This window comes from Haemaphysalis longicornis, unplaced genomic scaffold (assembly GCF_048455015.1).
Source record: "Haemaphysalis longicornis isolate Haplotype H1 unplaced genomic scaffold, Haemaphysalis longicornis Haplotype H1 scaffold_2, whole genome shotgun sequence".
Lineage (NCBI taxonomy): Eukaryota > Metazoa > Arthropoda > Arachnida > Ixodida > Ixodidae > Haemaphysalis > Haemaphysalis longicornis.
The window spans coordinates 236,657,722-236,679,681 of record NW_027526295.1 but is presented as its reverse complement, the minus strand read 5'-3'; the positions used below and the strand labels follow the sequence as shown (position 1 = coordinate 236,679,681).

Genomic DNA, 21,960 nt, shown 5'->3' with positions numbered 1-21,960 from the left:
CAACTCCTGACAACCTCCGCCCTATTTCGCCGATGTCGTGCGTTGGTAAGTTTTTAGAGCACGTGGTACACTACCCCCTGACTGCGAATCTGGAGGACAACGACCTGCATCCCCACACTATGTTTGGTTTATACAACCACCTATCTACCCAAGACGTACTTCTCCAAATTAAAGAGCAAGTAATTTATAACCTCAACGAAACACAGCCCAGCTGCATTCTTACCCTTGATGTGCAAGGCGTTTTCGACAAAGTTACACATAGAGCCATTCTTCAAAGACTTCAAGCAACCAACTGTGGACAGGCAATATACAATTATGTTCGCGCTTTTCAAACAAGCTGGACAGCCACCATACGCCTCGGACCAATACATTCGGACGCATTTCCCACTCCCGCGAAAGGAACACCGCAAAGATTCGTACTATCCCCTCTGCTTTTTAATATCGCCCTTCTGGAACTGCCAGCCAAACCCTCCGACATTCCTGACCTCCACCATGCCTTTCACGCCGAGGACTTAACGACATAAACGATAACCGGCTCCTCAGGACAACAGCAAGACAACCTCCAACAAGCTACCAACGACACGCTCGAATACTTGGAGCAACGAGGACTCACCTGCGCCCCTAACAAATCTGCCCTTCTCGTACTCCGGGCTATAACATGCGCTCGACCCCAAAAACCTGCGCCGGACCCAACCGTAACAATCGCCACTGCTCCCGTACCACAAATCCATACCCTCCGAATTCTAGAAGTCCCTTTTTACACCGACGGATCGGGGGCGGCACTTTTACCACAATTACACCAAATGACTACGCAACTGACTCATCTGATTCGACGCATCTGCACAGCGCCATGGCCTAATGGAACAAGACAAATGCTGCATCGTCCAAGCACTGCTGAACAGCCGCACAGCACACGGAACACCTTATGTTCAGTTGAACCCAAAAGAGCTTCCAAACTTGACACCCTAATCCGTAAGACATAAAATAGCCCTCGGACTTCCGTCCTTCACGCCGACTGAGCACCTCTTCAAAATCGGCCTGCATAATACCCTGTCAGAAATACTGGAAGCCCAACAACCCAACCAACTCACGCGATTGTCTCTAACACCTACAGGCCGACATGTTCTCACGAGACTTGACTGCCACGTCGTAACTCCGACCGAAACGCCCACTCGAAATCCTCCCGACATTCATGCCAACATTTAAGTAGCCCTCATTCTACGCCATATGCACCCGTTTTACAACAAAGGCCGACGAGCAGCGCGAGTTCGCTGTCTCCAGAGACACAATTCGAAGAATCCTGACACCCGATACACCTACGCAGCTGCATACCATAACCGCCTAGCTCGCGCCCTTGCAGTCCTCAACACTCAAGAAACCCTCCTGACGTCCACCACGCTACGCACTACCACCTCCACGACAGCAGAAGAAACTGCCGTAGCTTTAGCTGAAACCACAGCCACGACAGATTACATTGTCATCATCACAGACTCTCAGGAATCATGCCACCACTATCAAAAAGGATGTATCTCGCCTCAAGCCCTCAACATACTACGACACATACAGAAGCTGCCGGGCCAGAGCACTGCCCAGGCCCGGGCCGGCCCGAAAGCCCGGGCCCAACCCAGCACGCGGGCCGGGCCGGGCCGCCCAAAGTCGGTTATCGGTGGGCCCGGGCCGGGCCCGTGCTCGGGCTTAAATTAATAGGCCCGGCCGTTAATAGTTCCGACATGAAGTGTAGAAAAAAAGCATAAAAATGAATATTCTGAGTTAACTTTTGCGCGCTTCTTGATATTAGTTGTACACATTGTTTTAAAAACGTGTTTTGCTAGGTCTGATAGTCACTATACTGTAATTTTAATGATATTTTATGTACTGCATCAAGATTTTATAATTTGGTATATAACATACCAAAGATACGGTTACAAGGAATTTCCTAGCGGAGAATGAATGAATGAATTTATTGACAAGAAAAAGGAAAGGAAAGACCACCAGCAGGCGTAAATTGTCACACGTAGGGGTGGACACCGGAACGCCTGCTGGTGTGGGAGTTGGGGCAGAGGTGAGATACACAGGTACACGTGGGTTTTAGATGCCGAACCAATCTGAATGTGGCAGCCGTGGCTGAAAATCAAACTCGCGTGCTAAAGAAACACCGCCGCTTAACAAACACTGGAGGGAAAATATTTCAACGCACGCACATACTCGTGGATTCAAATGGGGAGCAAAAATTTCAGCAATACCAACTTGTGACCGAGACAACCACGTAAAGTTGCCAAGAGTCTGGTCATCAAAGGTGATGGTGTCTCTCGTGTAAGAATACGAGCTATTATTACGCCGATGTGGCGTGAACTGCGGACGGTATAAGCTAAACTACGTGCACTTTTAAACCCTTATTTTTTGCGTTTCAATTCACGACGTGCTTGCGCAGACTAGATGCTTTGTCTGATTGCCCGCTACGAAGACACTGCACCAAATAAAATTAAAAAAAAATTTCTTCAGCGTCTAAGACAGGGCCTGGTCCCACACACACGGGCCCTCCCTAGGCTCAAAAATAAATTGCCGGGCCCGGGCCGGGCCCGGGCTCGGTGTTACGGACCTGGGTCGGACTCCGGCTTCACGAAGCGGGCTCAGGCCGAGCTCGGGCCTTAATATCAGGCCCGTGCAGTGCTCTAAGCTGCCCTCCATCTACATCGTGGGGACACCAGGCCACGCCAACCTTCTAGGGAATGAGGCGGCACACGCCGCTGCCCGCGAATTGAGTAGCCGGGCACTTCCTGAAGCCAGAGAAGAACCACCAGAATCGCTCAATCACCTCCCAGTCCCGAGTCGTCACACTGACATCTTGTACCACTACCGTAGAGATCGTCTCATTTACCCTTATCCTTGTAGCTCCACCATCATCATCTTCTTAAGCGCCGCCATCATCATCAGCAGATTGGCCAGCTGGCACAGCGGAACACACTCAGCACTCGGCACACCTCTGGAACGGCCCCCTCGTTTCTACGCGCCTCGTTCCGACCATGGCACGGCCAACGCAACCGAAATAAACGTGGGCTCGGCCGCACCGCCTCATCGGCCGCCTACAATTTGGTGACCCGACAAGCGGCTTCGCCATGGCTTCAAAAAGCTGCTCCCCAGCCACAACGCGGACGACGGCACGCGAAGAACGTTCCCCGCTCTCCCAGACCTCCCCTTGCTGATCCCGTTTGACCCCATCTCAAACCACGCTGCATGGTTCGTCATCCTGGAGAGCCATTTTTATATATATGACATCTGGTCCCCCGGAATCAGGTACCTCGTGACACTACCGAAGCTACCTGCTGACCTCATTGAGCAGATCCAGCTGCCGACCCCAGGCCCCAGTGCGTATGACAACTTAAAAGACACTGTCCTCAACCACTACGGCATGAAAACCCGGCAGACGACAATCCCGACAGAACCTGGTGCCGTTACCACCATCAGTCCTCCTCCGACACCGCCCTCGGCCCATGTACCCGAACCCTCACTAGGTGACGGGTCTGCGATCATGGGCGCGTATCTCGAGCTCCCGGCAGCACCTTCCACGAGAGGACTGGAGGCCAACGACATCACGGGCGCCCACCAACCACCGCCTGCTTTGTCCACTACTTCCACACTACAAGAAGGCGCCGGTGATCCGCAGAGCACCGAGGCGGAGACCTCCCTCACTCCACGGTTGACGCCACCCCCATCTAAGCCCACTGCGAGCCCTTCCCTGACACCACTCCACAACGTGTGCTCCGCAACGCAGCCACCTGAATGGCATACACGACAGGTACAGTGCGCCACCGACGAGACTCCCATCGACGCACCAACCATTTGCCGTCGTGACATTACGTGTTCCGTCTTGGTGGATGCGCAGGAGCAGCGTGACTCCTCCAAGGAAGCACCTGGGCTAGTAGGTTCACAACGAGCAAAGATGGACACCCTCCAACTACCTGTGACCAAAACAATGACGGGGCAGTCAGGCCAGAACAAAGAAGCCCGCAGTCGGCCTCCGAACCACCCACCACGTGCACTCTTGCCTGTTGTTTCGCTTGCGGAAGCCGCGTCTTCTGCTTCGAGTCGTCAACGCCGCATTAGACCACACAAACATCATGCACCTTGCGACCGACTTGTCGCTCCCCGCCAACTCGCTCCTTTCATGACAGTGCGGGAGTGAGAAAATCAGCGGAGACAACTTTCTGCCCGCCCCCTTCGACAGCAACGCGTTCGAGTTCCCAGAGCATTCACCACCCTTCTGGGTGCCTCATGGGCCTTCGCACATATGCAACGTCCCTTCGAGCTATCACGACGGTCAATGGCCCATGGTTCGCTCATCCGTAGACGAACGCGGCGGCGACTGCGTCACTCCCTCCGCACATGCTGCCGTGGTCTGTGGAACAACAGAGGTGGCAGCAGAACGGAGCCGCCCTATACCCGCAAGCCATCTGCACCCGTTTGTCTGGACCACCTTGTAGCCCGGAGAGTGCACTCGAGCTTTGTGGGACATCACTCTCTCCTCTGAGCGCTGCTAGCAGTTTCCGCCCCGCAGGACGCTCGTTTCCGCCTACGGCCTCTGTGCCACTCCCAGGCAAGGCCCCCCGAGGGAAATTCACACACCGGACGCTACCTCGCCGACGACCAGGACCGTGCCGTTAGTCGACCCCAGCCACTTGACCACGGACTGCCCACGGACTCTCCCTGACAACGGACAAATTGTACATACCTGTACATAGTGCACAGGGCATTTTCGTGCATTGTCATTTAAATGTGTCACTTTATCGCGCTTCACGCTAGGGGGGGAGCCCTGTAGTGCCACCATCATCATCTTCTTAAGCGCCACCATCATCATCAGCAGATTGGCCAGCTGGCACAGCGGAACACACTAAGCCCTCGGCACACCTCTGGAACGGCCCCCTCGTTTCTACGCGCCTCGTTTCGACCATGGCACGGCCAACGCAACCGAAATAAACGTGGGCTCGGCCGCACCGCCTCATCGGCCGCCTACATCCTCATTCACCTCTCAACACCCATGACGCACGCCATTGGCGACGACTACAAACCCAGACATACTGCAACAACACAACATATCACCAACCATGCACCCCTACGAATGTCCATCCTGTAACACCCCCCAACACCACATAACACCTTGTCTGGGTTTGCCCCCCCCCCCACCCAAACCCCATCCCTTCCCCCTCCCTGGAGTGCGAGCTGACCAGCTGCCGGCTAGAGACACAGGTTAACATCGTGTCTCGGGCAAGAGCAGCTGCCACGACTCGCGGCTATCCGCACTAGGAAGGTTACTCACAACAGCATTTTTCACTCCAATAAACGTTTCTCTCCTCCTCCTCCTCCCCTTCCTTCTCCTCCTCCTCCTCATTCATCCGTTCATCTATTCACCCCCTAATAAGGCGCAGAGCAGACAACGATCAAGAATACGTGAAGGCCATAATTTGCCTAAATAGCTTTTAGGAGACTGCTCGACAAGCCAGCGCCAGAAGCGAGCACCAGCTCGACTTTTTGACCTCTAAATTTCTCGTCAACTTTTCAGTAAACTTTACACTTTTATCAATTTCACTACTTTTATATGTTTCGCATATGGCGCCCTGTACCGACCACCACCGCTTCGCTTAGCCATTTGCTTATACTTCGAATTGTACTCGCCTTGCTACGCTGTTAGCAAACTGGAATGCAGCTATAAAATCTTCCAAACGTGGCGGGCACAAGTGAGTACCTTCCAGACGTCGGCCTGGCTGACGGCGTCCATGCCAGAGGTTGGTTCGTCGAGCACCAAGACCTCTGCCGGTCGGGACAGGGCCACGGCGACGGCAACCTTACGCTGAACCCCGTATGCCAGCTTGCTGATGAGGGAATCGGTGTAGTCGGACAGCCTCAGCCTGTAGAGCAGATCGTCGGTGTCCACCTCCCGCCACGCGGCCGGGGTTTGGCTCGAAGCGTTCAACTGGGTTCGGGAAGGTGGGACGCAGACCTCAGTTTAGCATTGACATACGAATTCAAACCCGCTGCTTCCCTTACAACAGGAAATCCAATTATGTCTTACAGCAGGAAATATATGTTCAATCGTTCGTACACGTTTGTTTGGTGCTCGACTAGCATATTTGTACTTACATACCCATGGTGCGTATGAAATATTGTGCAAAAGTGTGAAGGAGAGGAAATGCGGGCCTACTCCCAGGCGGCACAGAAAGTGTGCCCCAAGACCGGCCCGTCTATGGCCGCTTTCTGGCATGTCCGGCCAGCATCGAGGTTCTGGCAGCCACTGATCATGCGTTGAACGGCCAACATTGGGCAACCAGCGCTTCGGTGTTTTTCCGTCCGCCCGTGACCGGACGCACAACGGCATCTAACCGGCTGCCAGATATTCAGTTCTCTTACGGCTGCCGATGTTGAAAAAGAGAACGGTCGAAGTACGGCCTTAGGGCATCCGTTTTTTCTTCGGGAAGCGGTAATCGGCCGAAGCACGGCAAGCGACCGGCCACAGAATAGGCGTATTGTTGCGGCAGTTGGTGTTCGAAAGGAGACCGGCCGGAGTGCGGCTGCCGTGCATTCGTTGTTTCAACGCTGAACCGCGCGTCAGGCGGTAGAATATTCGTTTTCCTCGGGCAACCAGTGTTATGAAGGATACCGGCCGACGTACGGCCCCAGAATATACGTTTTTCATTCGCTTAGCTGACCTCGGCCGAATTACGGCAAGCGAATGGCCACAGAATATTTGGCAACCGGTGTTCAAGAGGATACCGGCCTACGTAAGGTATCTGGTTATACATCATTTTTTCGGCAAACGGCATACAGCCGAACAACGGCACGCGCCTGGGCGCCGAGAATTCATGCACACACGTGTTTGAAAGTAGACCGACTGGTTTTTTCCTGGGGGGAGAAAAAGCCGTTAGGGAGCCGAACGACGGGGACGCGTTTTTCATCCGCTCCGTGTTTCTACGTTTTAAATGAACGAACATCGTTTGTCAAACAGTAATGAGTGTTCTCGGTGAACGGGCAAGGTGAAATCCCTCACTGGAAATTAGCAGGGAACCTTTTAGGCCATCGAAATGTAATTTATTGCCACAAGAAGACTGTGCCACACCGACGGGTGAGCTAAGCCTCGCCAGTTATCGCCGCTACCACGCCTCTGCCGCCGGCTTCGTCGACGCATCAGCTCGAGGCTCTTCGCCCTCTAAAGAAATGGAGAGCATTGGAGACATCGACCCGGCAGAGATGTCCAACCCGAGATGGAGATGGTTCACGAAAATAACTGGCCTTCAAGGGCGTTGAGCAAGCGGCCAACACGCCGGAGCTAAACCGCCACCATGTCAAGGACTCCCCACCAAAGAAAGGCAAGTGCGAGCAAAAGCGCAAGTTATTCTGCTTACAATTAAACTGCGACAAGCAATGTTGCACTATGTTGTTGGTGATAAATGTAGAAGAGACTCGCTCGTGCATTGGTAGGATCAACTTCATGCCCTGCACTATGTTACTTCATGGGATCCTACGACTCCCTGTTTAGAAAAAAAAATATTTTAAATTTGCGATAACAACAGAGCCTTGTCACTGACGAAGCCTAGCTGTTAATTTAGTTCCGATGTTTGAAGGTGAGCTTAGCTACTCCTGGGATATGACTAATTTGGTTAAACATAATCGCCAGCATCCTAGCAAACACGGATTTTGACAGGATTTTCTTGCTCAACGCAGATTGTTGAGTTCACGCACGATTTGGCTCATGAAATAAGCTTAAAATGGTTGACTGTATATTCTTGGACTGCAAAAAAGCAAATGATGGTTTACATATCACCTTCTGCGTAGTACATTTCATCATATGAACTGAATGAATCGGTTTTTGCATTGTTATTACTATTGGCCCTATAGCTTTGTTCAAAAGTACTGTGTAGTTTACCGGACTATAGCGAACGAACGTGATTCCGTATACCTGCAGCTTTATTCGAATTTAATAAAATCCTGGTGTGCTGATTCAGAAACGTTTTTGGAGGTTAAACAGTGTGTTAACGGCACCTTTACAAGAAAACCTTCATTCCAATTGAATACGTATACCGTAAATTATGGTCCTGTAACAACGGCCGAGGAATATAAATACCTAGTAGTTTATTTAGGGAGTGGTTAGAGGTTAAATAGGCAGGTTCACAATATAAAAGTTACGGCTGCATATGTTTTTGGCTTTCTGAGACGAAATTTCAGTGAAGCTCCATCTAACTGAAAAGAACAACCGTATTTCACTCATGTGCGCTCAATCTTGGAGTACGCATGTGTTTTCGTGGATCCCTACACCAAAGATCTGGTTGATATGATCGAAAACATACAGAATATGTCAGTGCGATTTGTATTAGGTAATTGGCACGCTCAACTTAGCATGAGAGAAAGTAGAAGTAAACTGAAATGGCAGGACGTGAAAGTTCACAGACGAAACCACAGGTTGAACTTTTTTCGTAATATCTATCATTCGAAAACTGGAGTAGAAGGGGAGAAGTATGTCCAAGCGCCATTCTGCATATCGCAAAGTGGGACCGCTAGCTTAAAGCAAATTAGTAACTTTCCTTTAAAGGTGACGCCTTGCGCGATTCATTTTATTTTACATCAATACTGCAGTGTAATTATCTTCCACGTATGATTGCATTAACTGTTTATATTGATGATTTTCAGCGCGCTTTGTAGAATTATTTTGTTATTTTGTCTTATAGTTAATGCTTAGTGTTATGTATCTCCCTTCTGTAATGCATGCAAAGGCAAGCAGGCATCAAATAAATACATACATAAATAAATAAATGAAACAATGAATTTAATAATCAATAAAAATAAATAAATAAAACAATGAATAAATAATGAATAAAAATAAATAAATAAATAAACTTCCAGAGGCGCAAGTTTCCCTCTGACAGGTTGAGAACCCTACGCATTCCAATAAAATATTTATTGCCCTATTCGTTGCAGTATGCAAGGTTTCCTGTATGCATGCTACCATTGCTATGTTATTGGTTTGAAACAAATTATGTAACTCTAATTTTACGCCTTTCCTTGCGTGAATACAGAGGGATACAACTGCAGCCACCTGAAGCAGGGCGTCATTCGCAACGCGTCTAGAACTTTTTGAACGTAGTGTGACATTAGAAGAAAATTAAGTTCTTTTGGACAATTAAGTGGTGTGGACGTATACTCATGAAAACAACATTAAAATAGATTGAAAATGAAAGTACCTGTTCGCTCCTTCTTAGGATCAGCCCTGCGCAAGATCTTCAGAAAAGTTGATCGAGTAGAAAATGTCTTTGCAGGAAAAATGGGCAAAAACTGGACATACTTTGTTGTGAAGGAGATATAATAAATGCTCCTGAGTGTTTTGTTGAGAACCAAAACGCTTCGTAAAGGCATTCACGCCGGTTTTATATACATCAAAATTGGTCAAGCAACTGTAATAAAAATAGTTTGTGAAGTCGTAGCATGAACGTGTTCCGGAATATTGCCCTAAAAAAATTGGCTAAAAGCGGCGCAATTTATCCCTCTGAAATTCAACCCATTAAAGTATGCGCCCTCCGCCGCCCCCCCCCCCCCCCCATCCCCACCCTCCTCTTTCCCCGTTTATTACAGGTAAGCTGCCCAACAGAGGATATCAGGACCTGGAAAATACATCTATTCAAGCTCTACAAAGAACTGAATATTTTCTGTGTTCGGCGGTAAAAGAGGCAAAGCAATTAAAGGAACGACAATTTGTGAGCACTGTTTAATAAATGAATTTTGCTGTCAACTGAGGCTGGTAATTAAGAAAGGCTGCGCTGAAAGCTTGACGGCTGGTGGTTGCTCGCGAGCACACTTTGATGCGGCTGCATTGGACCCAAAATGCTGGGTTTGTGCTGCATCTGCACTGTGCGAATGAGTCATCTGCTTGCGCGACATGCAGTGACCGGCCTCAGTACAGTTAACGTACTGTGGCTGAACTCCAATGCCCGTAGCACGGCCGTATTTCCGGTAGCTTTAGTCCGGCTGGAGTCCGACGACCGCATCTCGGCTGTCCTACGGCGGCCGTACTTCGGCCGTACACGGGTGGCTTTGGAATGGCCGGAGCCCTACGGCTGGAATCTGGCCGTATGACCGTAAGCCGGTCGACTGGCCGACGGACACTGGCGTTGGACAGCCATGGGAGTACGGCCGTATACGGCCAAAAGGCCCACATTTGGACATGGGCCGAACGTGGCTGCCGGAAAACGGCCGGACAGAAAATCACCGGCCAAAGTACACCGGGCTGTTTTAGGCCGAGCAGTCCTGTGCTGCCTGGGCTGTTAATAGTTTTTTAACAGCGGAATAACTGGGTCATAGTTACTCTTGTGGTTTACCGCGCGAGTGAGCCCGCGTTTTTTGACGAGCGCCCTGCGTCGTCCAGACTTGCGCGTGGTGCTCGCAAAAAACACCAAGAAAACAGTTCACGTAAGTCCGCACGTCAAGAGGGGAGCACAAGACAGATCACATTACAGACGTCCGGTTTGTGAGGCTGGTTGCCCCGGTTCTAGCGCTTCCTGGTGCGTTCCACTTTTGGAAAAATGTCAAAGCCCGCGAACAAAACGATCCGGGCCTACCAGTCATGTATGAGAAAGACCGCGGTATAGATGGATATGACGATGACTACTACTACCACAGTAAAGAGCGAAGACGTAACAAGGAAATAAGCAATTTCAAGCCTAATGCAATGCGTAGTGGTGTGTCCTTAACCGCTTACATAGAAACAAATCCTCCAGCTTCGCTATGGTTCAATTTTTGCGCGACTTTGTAGAAGCTTCGCCAATTGTTTAAAGTACGCTTCAGCTATTGCTCTGACGATAGAAACTGGGAGCACATCGACGTTCTGAAATGGTGTACATCGTGCAAATAACAGTACGAATAGAAACTTCAAGGGAAAAATCTCCCTGTGATGTTCCTTTCGCAAATCCCGCTGTAAATAATGCTGACCAGTGCTGGTGAATGTACTCCTGTGTTTAGTTGATGCATGTAACCCCAGCCTTGGTCAACATGGTAAAACCGAATTACATTTATTTTGGATGCCTAAGTTTGCTCTGGACACCGCAGGGCAGCCATCTGTGTATTTACTAATTATTTATTTTCCAGTTATTCATTTGCATTTATTTACTTCACTTATTTACAAGTTTCCTTATCTGCAGTTAGTCTCCATCTGGAAGTCCGCTGGCCGGGAGTACCTTGTGATAGCTGAAGTAGGCTGGTCGACAAGATACGCTTTCTGATAAGAAAACAAGGGTTGTTTCACTGTCTATTACCCGTGGTCACAGACGGCTCAGCCTGATAAACTTTCTTTGCGCGCGTTTCATTTCTACCTTGTGTGGACGCGGCGTAACACAATATCTTGGACGCAATTACAGCCCATATAAGTAATAAACACCGACTCTTCGCTCTAGTTAAACCTACCTCGTAGCTGAGTCGGCAGTGCGTCCGGCTGAACATGAGTTGGTCTCGGGGACGTTATGCTTGTTTTTACTTATACTCATCCGTGACGGGGACGTTATACTTGTTTTTAACCATGTGTAGAGCCTGCGTGCTGAACGCTCGACGAAATGTTCAGATAGTTTGGTTTTTGAAAACGCACGTAAAAACACATTAGTATGCTTATCAACCACGAATTATGGTTCCTGTGAGTTCTGGGGATTATTTATTGACAATGACCAGCTCGAAAAAACGTTTGCCAGTGGTAAACCGAAAGTATTGCCGCAAGGCATGCCAAGGTCATGGTGGTCAGCGCCTTAAAACGCGTATCTATTGAATCTTGTACTGAAAGCGGAGAGTCCACTTGTTCATCCTTGTTTTTATACTGTTCGATGGAAAAAAACAGTAGACAGCGCGGCACAGATAGATTATTCTAGTCCGACCGACAATTTATTCGAACTGACTGGAAAGGGCTGTGTTCCAACATTAATACAAACAAAAAAAGGACGCCTTTGAATTCAATTCGACAATTTTCAACGCACACGTTATTGTTTGGCCACTTCTTCCAGAATTTTGATAGCTTCTTTAGGATCACATTTACTCTAATAAACTTTACTGAGCGCATAAACAATGGTTCACTTCTGATTGCCGACATTAAGCTTCACTTGGCAGGTAAATCACTCTCTCTCTCTTTGGATTAACCTATCCACAATGAACTGGCAAAACCAGCTCGTATACGCGGTTACGTTCACCCAGCTTTCTGTAGTTAAAGATATTCTACTCGATCTCTCACCAGCTTGGAGTAGCCGATGTGCTCCTTGACGGTCATGAACTCGTACAGCGTGCTCTTCTCGGCGCAGTAGCTCATGAGAGAGCGTGCCTCGGAAAGATTGTGCTGCACGTTCACGTCATGCACGTAGATGCTGCCTTCGTCCGGCGCCTGGATTCCTGCCGAACGGGCGTCGATTTCGCTCATTTAACTGAACAGCGCCTTTACGCCAGCCTGTAAAGCGTGCTCTGTTGCAATAAGAGTCACTGCGCGGAGAAGCCAACTGGGAGTACCAACGCATTTTGTCGACAAGACGGGTGCCCGCTCGCCTCTTCAATCTCACAGAGGGGAAACGACATCGAAACTTATAGAATTATTGATCTCAAGAAGGAGATTATTGAAATAGCATTCCGGGCGTGAAAAAAATATTTGTATATGCGGTGGCGATGGATTTTTTAAAAAAAAAAGGCTGACGATTACGATACTCCCTAATGCGAAATTGAAGCGCAACGCGAACTGTAGTCTTACTGGAGACGACGCATACCTGCTGCGTCTTAGGAAGTGATCGCGTCATCAGTGAATGCACGAGGATGGGCGCTACTCTGGCTTTATTTCTCAGCGCGTAGCCGCCGCCGAGCATATCTCGCGTGGCCTCGGCATACCGCCTTCCCCCTCACACTTCGCCATACTTTCCTCCTCCGCTTTCCTGCTAAACTATCTCATCTATCATCGGTGTCCTCTACGTTCGACCGGTTACAACGAGGTCGACGGTGACGCGAAACCACAGGATCGGGTGCTTAACCTAAAAACAAAGTCGGAGGAGTGGAACTCTCCTCGACCCGCCTAGTATCTTGTATGCAAATCATATCTTGGCTAACCCACGTAGGTTTTTCTCAGTCTATTTTGTGGCGTGAGCTACACTGTCCGAGGTTGAGAAGTTTCGCGTGGCTCCCGGAGAGCCGTGCTGCGCATGCGCGAGGAGCAGTGACGTCACACGGCGCACAGAACGTTGCTCGCTGCCCGGCGTCTCTCACACACTTCACACGCCCAGCGTCTTCGCCGACTTTCGTTCCGCACGTGGCGGCCCGGTCCACTTGATGATCATGCGGGGTGTGGCCGGGTGTGGAACCGATGGCTCGTGCGTCGCAGCAACACCGGCGTGCGCCTGTGGAACCAGCTTAGCTCTGGGGCGATTGGTGACGCTGCGCCGGAACCACTTGATAAATACCGTATAAACCGGATTATAGGTCGAGTGGGAATATAGGTCGACCCCCTACCCTGAGGTGGGAAAAGTTCACAAAAAAAATAATTCGGCACAGAAGCGCAATCACAATGTCTATATTTATTTTCGACGCCCGTCCGTCACTGCCACTCACTATGCCTGCCGAAGTCACTCGCCTGAGCTCTCAGAGTCGTCCAAGGATGACTGCTTCGCAGTCATCTTCCATGCCATCAGGCACGTTGCTGATGAAGCACTTCCTGAACGCTCGTGTAACCCTGTCGCCGGGCAGCGACTGCCAAGAGGAGGACACCCAGCTTGACACGGTCGCAACCGGCCCGTATAGGTCTTTTTGTTGTCGCCGGCTATACACTCATTGTACAGTTCGCGGAGCCGGTCCGCGCATGGCCTCCGGAGCGATCGTGAGCGAAGTTCCCGGACGAAGTCCGCCACTTTGTTCTCCAACTCGGGGTGGACCGCTTGTCGTCCACGGAACGATCGGTTTCGGGGGTTGCACGCGCACAGCTTAGCTTTCTGGCTCCGCCAGTACCGCACACTTTTCTTCGAAACGCCTAACTGGCGTTGCGCCGCCATATTCCCATTCTGCTCGGTGACTCAATCGCCGTCAGCTTAAACGCCGCGGTGAACTGGCATCAACTGCCGCCACTCATTTCGGAACAGAGACGTACAGAAATGTACGCACGCACGCACAATAAACGAGTAAAAGACGAAAAACTAGAGAAAAGCGAAATCAAATAAAAGCCTGATAGTGCGAGAGAGCAGTCCGACACGAATGGCAATGGCGACGGACGGCGCTTGCACATTGTTGCCAGACAACGATTTACATTCTGCCAATGACCGCTATATAAGACGAGGGGTGACTTTTGTGCGGATTTTTCTCGAAAAAAACTCGACCTATATTCCGGTTTATACGTATACATGTATCACATAATGCGCATACCGTGTGTGGGTCATTGAAGCAGCAGTAACCATGATAAGCTAATCCTAGACAAGCAAGAAAGCTAAGAATAACCAGTTGAACCTGAGCTCACGCTACGTATATGCTGGCATAGCCGAGCTGAGCCACTGCTAATTTTTTTTCTGTCGTTTTATTGCGCAGCACTTACGCGTCCGCTACCATGGTTTGACGGCGTCGCCGGCCTCGAAACCGAGCGAACGAAGGGGGCACCGAAGACACAACGAAAACGGAGGAGAGAATTAAATGCGGTGAAAGTGTGAGGGGGAGAGCGGTATGCCGAGGACGCGCTACAGCAGCTCAGCACGCGCTGCGTGCTGCACGTACATCGGGCCTTAGGCGTACTGCTCGTTGCGTGGCTCATCCGAACCACGTGACATTTGTGCGGGAGGTTCAAACACGATTGCTCAAACACGATTCAAACAACATGCTCGGCGGCGGCGACGCCCTGCGAGATAACGACAGGGTAGCGCGCGCCGCCGTTCATTCACTGATCACGCGATTACTTCCTGAGACGCAGCAGCTATGTGCCGTGACCGAGAAGACTGCAGTTCGCGCTGCGCACAAAGTTCGCATTAGGGACTATAGTAATCGTCAGCCTTTTTTTTTTTTTTCGGAAGTTCATTGACTTTGCTTTTTTTTTACGACAATTTCAGCTCACAGGACCGAACCAATGTAAGAAACAGTGCTGCCGTAGTAGTATGATTACGAAGTACATATACGCAAACAGCTTCCCAAACAACTATTACCGGTATAGTATGGTCTGGTTTCGTACGGTTCATACACATTTGAGGCAGAGCGCATTTGCATAGCGACTGGGGGCAGTATGCTTTTATTTCGAAATAAGGCATTGATTTGGTATTTACAATGCAAATCAAAGCCACTGACTGTATTTTAAAAAGTGCTTAGAAGAGTGTAAAGGACTCCATAAAAAAAGGAAAATAAAATAGCCAGCCGTGCGACGGCACCGCTGAGAGAATCGCGGAGTTCAAATTCAGGCCGCATGGCTTAGCTCGCAAAAAAAAAAAAAAAAAAAGAAGATTCGAAGAGACGAGTCCGCCACGCGCTTTGTGGACAAGTTTTTCTCCTCGTCTTTCTCGTCGTTCTAACTAATGAGAATGCCAGAGAAGAATTCATATCAATAAAATGATCCCCACCCCGTCCCCTGCGGACAGCCTGCCGTAAAAACCGAAGCTTACATCGTTGATAGGGACGGGGGAAGGGAGGCAAACACCCCCCACCTCTTTACCCTCCAAAACGACTGCAGTTGGGACTACACACAAATTAAAATCTTTTAAACTCGATCTCCGTGAAATATATTTCGGCACAGAGATCAAGCAGTCTAGCACTGCTCCATCAATGTTGACAGTCTTGGCGTTTATGCGCGCGTCATTGGGTCACTCATGGCTGTTTAAATTCCCGTGTTTAAATTTCCGCGTGATTTAAGGATCCCAATCATATTTGTTAACCTAAAGTGTCGCTAAGCCCCAATTTATTCCCTTAACTTTCTTGCTTGTGCCTGCGTGTGTTGCAATGGGTCGAAGGAGGCGTGCGTTTATGTTGAATAATCTAAGCTCCCACACGTCAATACGTTACTAGAGTTCACCGTTCAAATATACAGATCGATAAATTCATGAAAGGGGGGGTGGGGGAGCAGTTGCTAATGTTATTACGGCGAATGGAGCTCTATTTGCAGGCTAGCGAGGCGGCCTCAAAACTAAACCATTAATTGGAATCTCCGAACCAAAATGCGCTTGCACGCCGTAACGTCATACATGGAGCTTAAAGCTTTTAGACGTGAAATCGGGCCTATTACGAACAGGCCCTTATGTTTTTCTAGCGTTTTTTTACTTCCACCAGATAACAGTATCGACGCGGGGCATTGAACCAGCCACAAGCTAGGCACGCCAACAAATGCGTCTTCACCACTCAGCCACCGTAGACGTTACGAAGTGAATCATGACGAGTGGGCGAAGCACTGGGGATCGTTCTTACCGTAAAACACCTGTGAGAGTGCTTACTGCTGCTAGAACGATTTCCAATCCAATCCAATCCAATCCAATCCGATCCAATTCAATTTAATACAATTCATTTCAATCCAATCCAAATCCGATTCAATCCAATCCAACGCTCCTCGCGCATAAGGTTATAATCTATCGTATGTTAGTTGCAGTTATGCTAACAGGGTGAACACCGTTTTTGAAACAAAAAGCGCTAAGTTTTAAATCATTAATTTAAAGATTTAAATCACCGCTGTATGCCAGAATCGCGTGTACAATGGACGAAGGGCTCAGAGGATATATCAGTGAGACGCACCGCAGATCATCTTGACGAGCGTGCTTTTTCCCGAGCCGCTATGCCCGAAGATGACGGTGATGCGATTGCAGATGAAGTCGATGGACAGGTGGTCCATCTGGATGTTGCCAACGTGCTTGCGGACATCAAGCACGGTAACAGCGGGCTCACCCGCAGGATTGCAGCAGTGCCCGTCCGGGGCCTGCAGTGCGTGCGGAGAGCGAGTTCCTTGCTGCTGCCGCTGAGTAACAGTGAGGGGCATGTGCGCATCTGGGATTAACGATGTCAAACGCAAACTGTGAGCGCTCATAGACACGCGTACGTTTAAAACAGACCCTAGCTTGATGTATTCCGTGATTAGAGGCGACAGCATTAACAGCCCCGACGCCCCGACGCCATTAAACTGAACTGCTCGTAATCAAGGCCCTGTGTTCCCAGTGCCCACGGAGAATGAGATGGTACGGGAAAGTATTCTAAGAATACGCGCGTTGTATTCCTGAACTTCTCCGCCACTCTTTTTAAGCCAAGGACACCGCGAGGATGGCGTAAGTTGGCTATGGATTACGCATATTTAACACTTAGAGAACAGCGCAGAGACGAGGACGTCAGAAGTAAAAAAACTAAAGCGCTGGCGAACAACTGGAGAACGATTTATTACAAGACAGTAAATGCACGGAAAAACATATGACGCAGGCATGGGTTCGTTCAAGGATATATAACACTGCATATATACAATGTAAGCTATAGCCAGTTGAATCTAGCCACGTGAATCTGCCTTGTACTAGATAGTAGCCTCGACACTGTCGGCTTGGTTGGTTTTGTCGCTGATATAAGCGTCTATTGTATATCTGGAGTGTTGTTATGTCCTTGAACGGACGCATGCATGCTTGCGTCCTTGTTTTTCCGTGTCTTGTAATAAATCGTTCCACGGTTGTTCGTCAGCGTTCTAGTTTGTCACTTCTGTCTTCATCCCTGCGCTGTTCTTGAAGTGTCGAAAATTCGCAAGTGGGCAACTTTGGGTTTTTAAACAGTCAAAGACAAAAAAAAAAGTTCCGTTAAGAGCCAGGAACCAGCGCGACGGTCTGATCCGCCTCCCGTAATGTCCGCGAAGAACCTTGTATCTGTCGGCGGCCTTGGAGGACAGCTGCCAGAAATCGTCCTGGAACAGGAAGTGGAAGGGCTGGCGCCGCATCCGGTCCGGGTAGGGCAACGTGGCGTCCAGGTACCACACCAGCGTCACCAGCATCAGCAGCGAGAGCGCCGACATCAGCGCCACCAGCCAGCCTCCCTGAAGGTCCAGCCGGCCCCACGAGAGACCCACACCTTCGCGGGAAATTTGAAAGCGCAGTTGAGACGAGGCAACGCTACGGCAGGGTGAAAGCAAAAAACTAACTTAACCTTGATTTTTAACACAAAAGTGTTTTATTCCGGGATTCACGAAGATTTAACTTCCGTCATAACCGTCACGGAAATGACGCCAGTACAACGAAGCAAGCGGCCTGCAAAGGGTGCACCCCTGCACACAGGGTCTTCTTGCAGGGAATCAACCTTTAGTACTAAAGAGTGTGTTATACTTCGGGTTGTTCGTATTCGGGTTTTACGTTTTAACACGAAAGTGGGTTATGCAGGGACACACCAAGATTTCACTGATTTCATATCCGCCACGGAAATGACGCCACTACACCTTTGCCGAAGAACCCGCCAGAAGGACGTCGCTCGCCAAGCACACCCACAAGACAGCCACCAACCCGCAAATCATGCTCAGCTGCAGATTTCACTGCTCATTTCACTTTGGTGTTTTACCGATTCCTGTGACAGAGGATGCGACCACAGTTTTAAGTGCAGATCACTTTAGGCGCTCGCCTTGTCGTCCTATCGCTCGCACGCTCGACCCAAGTATATAGAGCACCAAGGCGGCGTCCTGGGGTAACGCTGTTGTTCGCGGCGTACCCCGGAGGCTTCGAAAGCCAAGCGGTTTATATAGTCATATAGCCAAGCGTTCGAAACTCGTGAAACGCTGGCGCTTGTTCATACATCTTCCCGTTGTTTAGCGCAAAGAAAACTATACGTACATTAGAGGGGAAATATACGTAATTAACCGTCAGCGCCCTCATTCCTTTAGTTAAGGACGCCCGTTGGGTTGGTGTTTACGACAGTAAAGGCGAAATGTGGCAGTGCAACGCCGGCACGTGCGGGGAGAAAAGCACAAAGAGAACAGAACTCCCGCTGGTGCAGTTTCAGGCAGGGGGAGCGCGAGCACTGCGAAGGCGGGAAATTTGAATTGCATGGGGTGGCAGCAGTAAGCGGATAACGGCGGTACAGCCCATTATGGCGAATCACTACTCTGCACTTCCGACAGCTTTCACATTGAGTGGAACGGCTTTAATTTTTTCTCCCTTCCTTTTCGTGGCAGCGGGAAAGCCATTGGGCTGATGTTCAGTTTGCTAGAGCCGAAGACTTGTAAGCTGATGAAGATCACTGCACAAGGGCGAGGCTCGTAATGTGTAAATTGATAAGTTCTCATGTTCATGTTTTTATCTTCACTGACAGAAATTTTCTGTGTTTTACTTTGTTTTAAAGTGATAAGTGCTCCCGTACACATTAAATGTTTACTTTCTGCAAGCGGTTGTGATTTACTTTGTTCGAACTGTTGCATATAGCTATCATTAGTATTGAGGGATTTACGCGTGAAAGGGTCCGGGACATCGTCAGGCGACTTTTCTCCTTTAGCCTGGGTCCCCACTTAGACCTGTACACTGTTTGAAATGTAACGAAAACAGTATATTCCCGGCGCTCTGTGGCCGTCTATTGCCGTCTGCCGCTCGGCTGATGGTTCTCACCTGCAATTTCATCGCGGGTACAGATCGCTTCTAAAATGACTTCATCTTGCATTGCTTGCTATTACAGCATTACGAATTCGGCTGTTATGAATTCGTTGTTGCGAGAAGGACTTCGTAGCACACTGTCAGTGCCCAGTATATGTTTCTTTTAAAATCTGAAGCACAGTGTTGCCTGCCCTAACAGGTCCTTGGCGCCGAATCGTAAAAGAAAATCCCAGAAAAGAAAATCACAAAAATTACATTAAAAGAAAATCACAAGAAATGTAGCATGGCAAAAAAAAAAACATTTATGACACAAGAGTGCCCACAAACAAGGCGTATCGAAACACACAACTTTATGAACACTGTTACGCAAAGGCAACCTTGGGCACATTTGAGTCAGGGCTTAGTGGATAATCAAGGGAAAGTTAGCCGCGCCAGCCATTGGGAAGATATTTGCCGCGATAACGACCGTATCTATTCTCCTTAAAGGAACCCTGCAACACTTTCGATAAGCGCTTTCACTCTTTCCTTCACGTCTGGAACCACTGCGAAAGCTACAGTTATCGCCAGCACGGAGCGGCACTGCGTGATTTGCTCGTCGCACCAGATACGCCTTCCGTTTCTGCTTTGTTTTTGTGGCTTTCTTTTTAAGTTGCTATCGAAAAGCGTTCGTTGCTGCAACTGAAGGAAAACCGGCCAACCGCCGCTACATGGCCCTAGTGACGTAATTCGAGCCGTCGAAGAACTTCAAGATCGGGAAAGAGAGAACAATCTTTTGAGCGAGCTTACAAGTTATCTGATGGGCATAGAGCAGTAATTTTTGGCTGAAGTACTTTGCGACCCCCTAATTCAAGTACTGGGTGTGTTGGGTTACTACTTTCTGCAAGCATTTAAGGCTTAAAAAAAGTTGGGAGAAGTGTTGCAGGGTCCCTTTAACCGTCACTCAATGGGCTGCACGCGGCACGGCGAAAACCGACAAAGCAAACGGGGCCGCATAGCTCGTGAGGGGGAATATGGCTCCTCTGAGCGACACAGCGATGAAGCAGGACTGGTGGCCAGCGGCCGCCTTAGGCCGGTGGCACAGCCATGCAACCAATGAGGCGCCAATGATGTGTGCGGATAGTGACCTTGCCGTTCGGCGTCCCAGACACTGCGCAGTCCGAGCGTGAGGCTCAGGTTTGGCAGGAACAGGCACAAGAGCCAGGCCCAGGTGTCGCCCGTGTCCAGCTCAAAGGCGAGGCCCAGGGCGGCGGTCACCAGCCACCACAGGGTGAAGGAGCGGGTGCACATCCAGCCTGCAGGCAGTACGGACGACGGCCTTCATTTAAGTGGCATTCGAGGGAGGAAAAATAGGATGGGTGGTAAAACCTTTAGAGTGAACTGCCCAAATAAAATACCAACACCCATTGTCTGAGCGAAGAAGTGTCCTGAATGTTTTCATTGAAGATTTTTAAAAATTAAAGTGCGCCTTTTTTGTCAATTGCAGAAGTTTTTTTCTTCTTTCTACTACAGAAATGAGCGGGGTTGCGTAGGGTTAAACCTTAGAGCACACGTGATTTATTTAATGCGCTTCCATTGAGAGACAACTGCCTTGGATTAGGAGAAAACTATAGGGTATCAGAGAGAAAGTTAAGCTGGACATCTAGGGCGCACTACTTGCAACTGGTGGATTGATTGATTGATTGATTGATTGATTGATTGATTGATTGATTGATTGATCGATTGATTGATTGATTGATTGATTGATTGATTGATTGATTGATTGATTGATTGATTGATTGATTGATTGATTGATTGATTGATTGATTGATTTGACGCTCCGAAGCTACACCCGGGCTATGAGGCGCGCTGTAGTGGAAGACTACGGATTAATTTTGACCACCTGGGGATTCTTAACGTGCGCCGAAATATCAACACACGGGCGTTTTCGCTTTTCGCCTCCATCGAAAAGCAGCCACCGTGACCGGAATCGTACCCGTGTCCTTGGGCTCAGCAACACAATGCCCTAGCCCCAAAGACACGTTGGCGAGATCGATAAAAGAATTAAATAAGGAAACTCAGGTAACGAATCTATTTGGAAAGCAAGGGATCGGTTCGAGGTCTATAGGAGAGGCCGTCATCCTGCAGTGATATAAATTGGATGATGTGCTCGTACCATACTTACGATATCTAACTGAAAGACAACTGTCTAATAGTATCATGCTTACGATGTATTTCGAGCCACCATTGACATATACATGCAGGAGCGTCCTTTTTTTCTTGCCGCATGATTAAAGATCTTTTAGCTTTTCCTTGTTGCATGATCATCATCTTTTTGGAGAGAGAGAGAGAGAGAGAGAGAGAGAGAGAGAGAGAGAGAGAGAGAGAGAGAGAGAGAGAGAGAGAGAGAGAGAGAGAGAGATAATATGTTTAATCGAAACCGGTG

At 49.2% G+C, this 21,960-nt stretch overlaps 1 protein-coding gene across 1 annotated transcript in view; it reads right to left on the bottom strand.

Annotated features, from left to right (window-relative positions):
- LOC144168565 (phospholipid-transporting ATPase ABCA3-like) overlaps positions 1-21,960 on the bottom strand; it is a 53,347-nt gene that overhangs the window by 8,288 nt on the left and 23,099 nt on the right. Inside the window, exons 7-11 of the mRNA XM_077697521.1 lie at positions 20,663-20,830; positions 17,828-18,036; positions 16,735-16,915; positions 12,248-12,402; positions 5,741-5,968 (exon numbers count right to left, since the gene is read on the bottom strand). Of these exons, the coding sequence (XP_077553647.1) occupies positions 5,741-5,968; positions 12,248-12,402; positions 16,735-16,915; positions 17,828-18,036; positions 20,663-20,830 (941 nt within the window). The remainder of the gene's footprint in view (positions 1-5,740; positions 5,969-12,247; positions 12,403-16,734; positions 16,916-17,827; positions 18,037-20,662; positions 20,831-21,960) is intronic.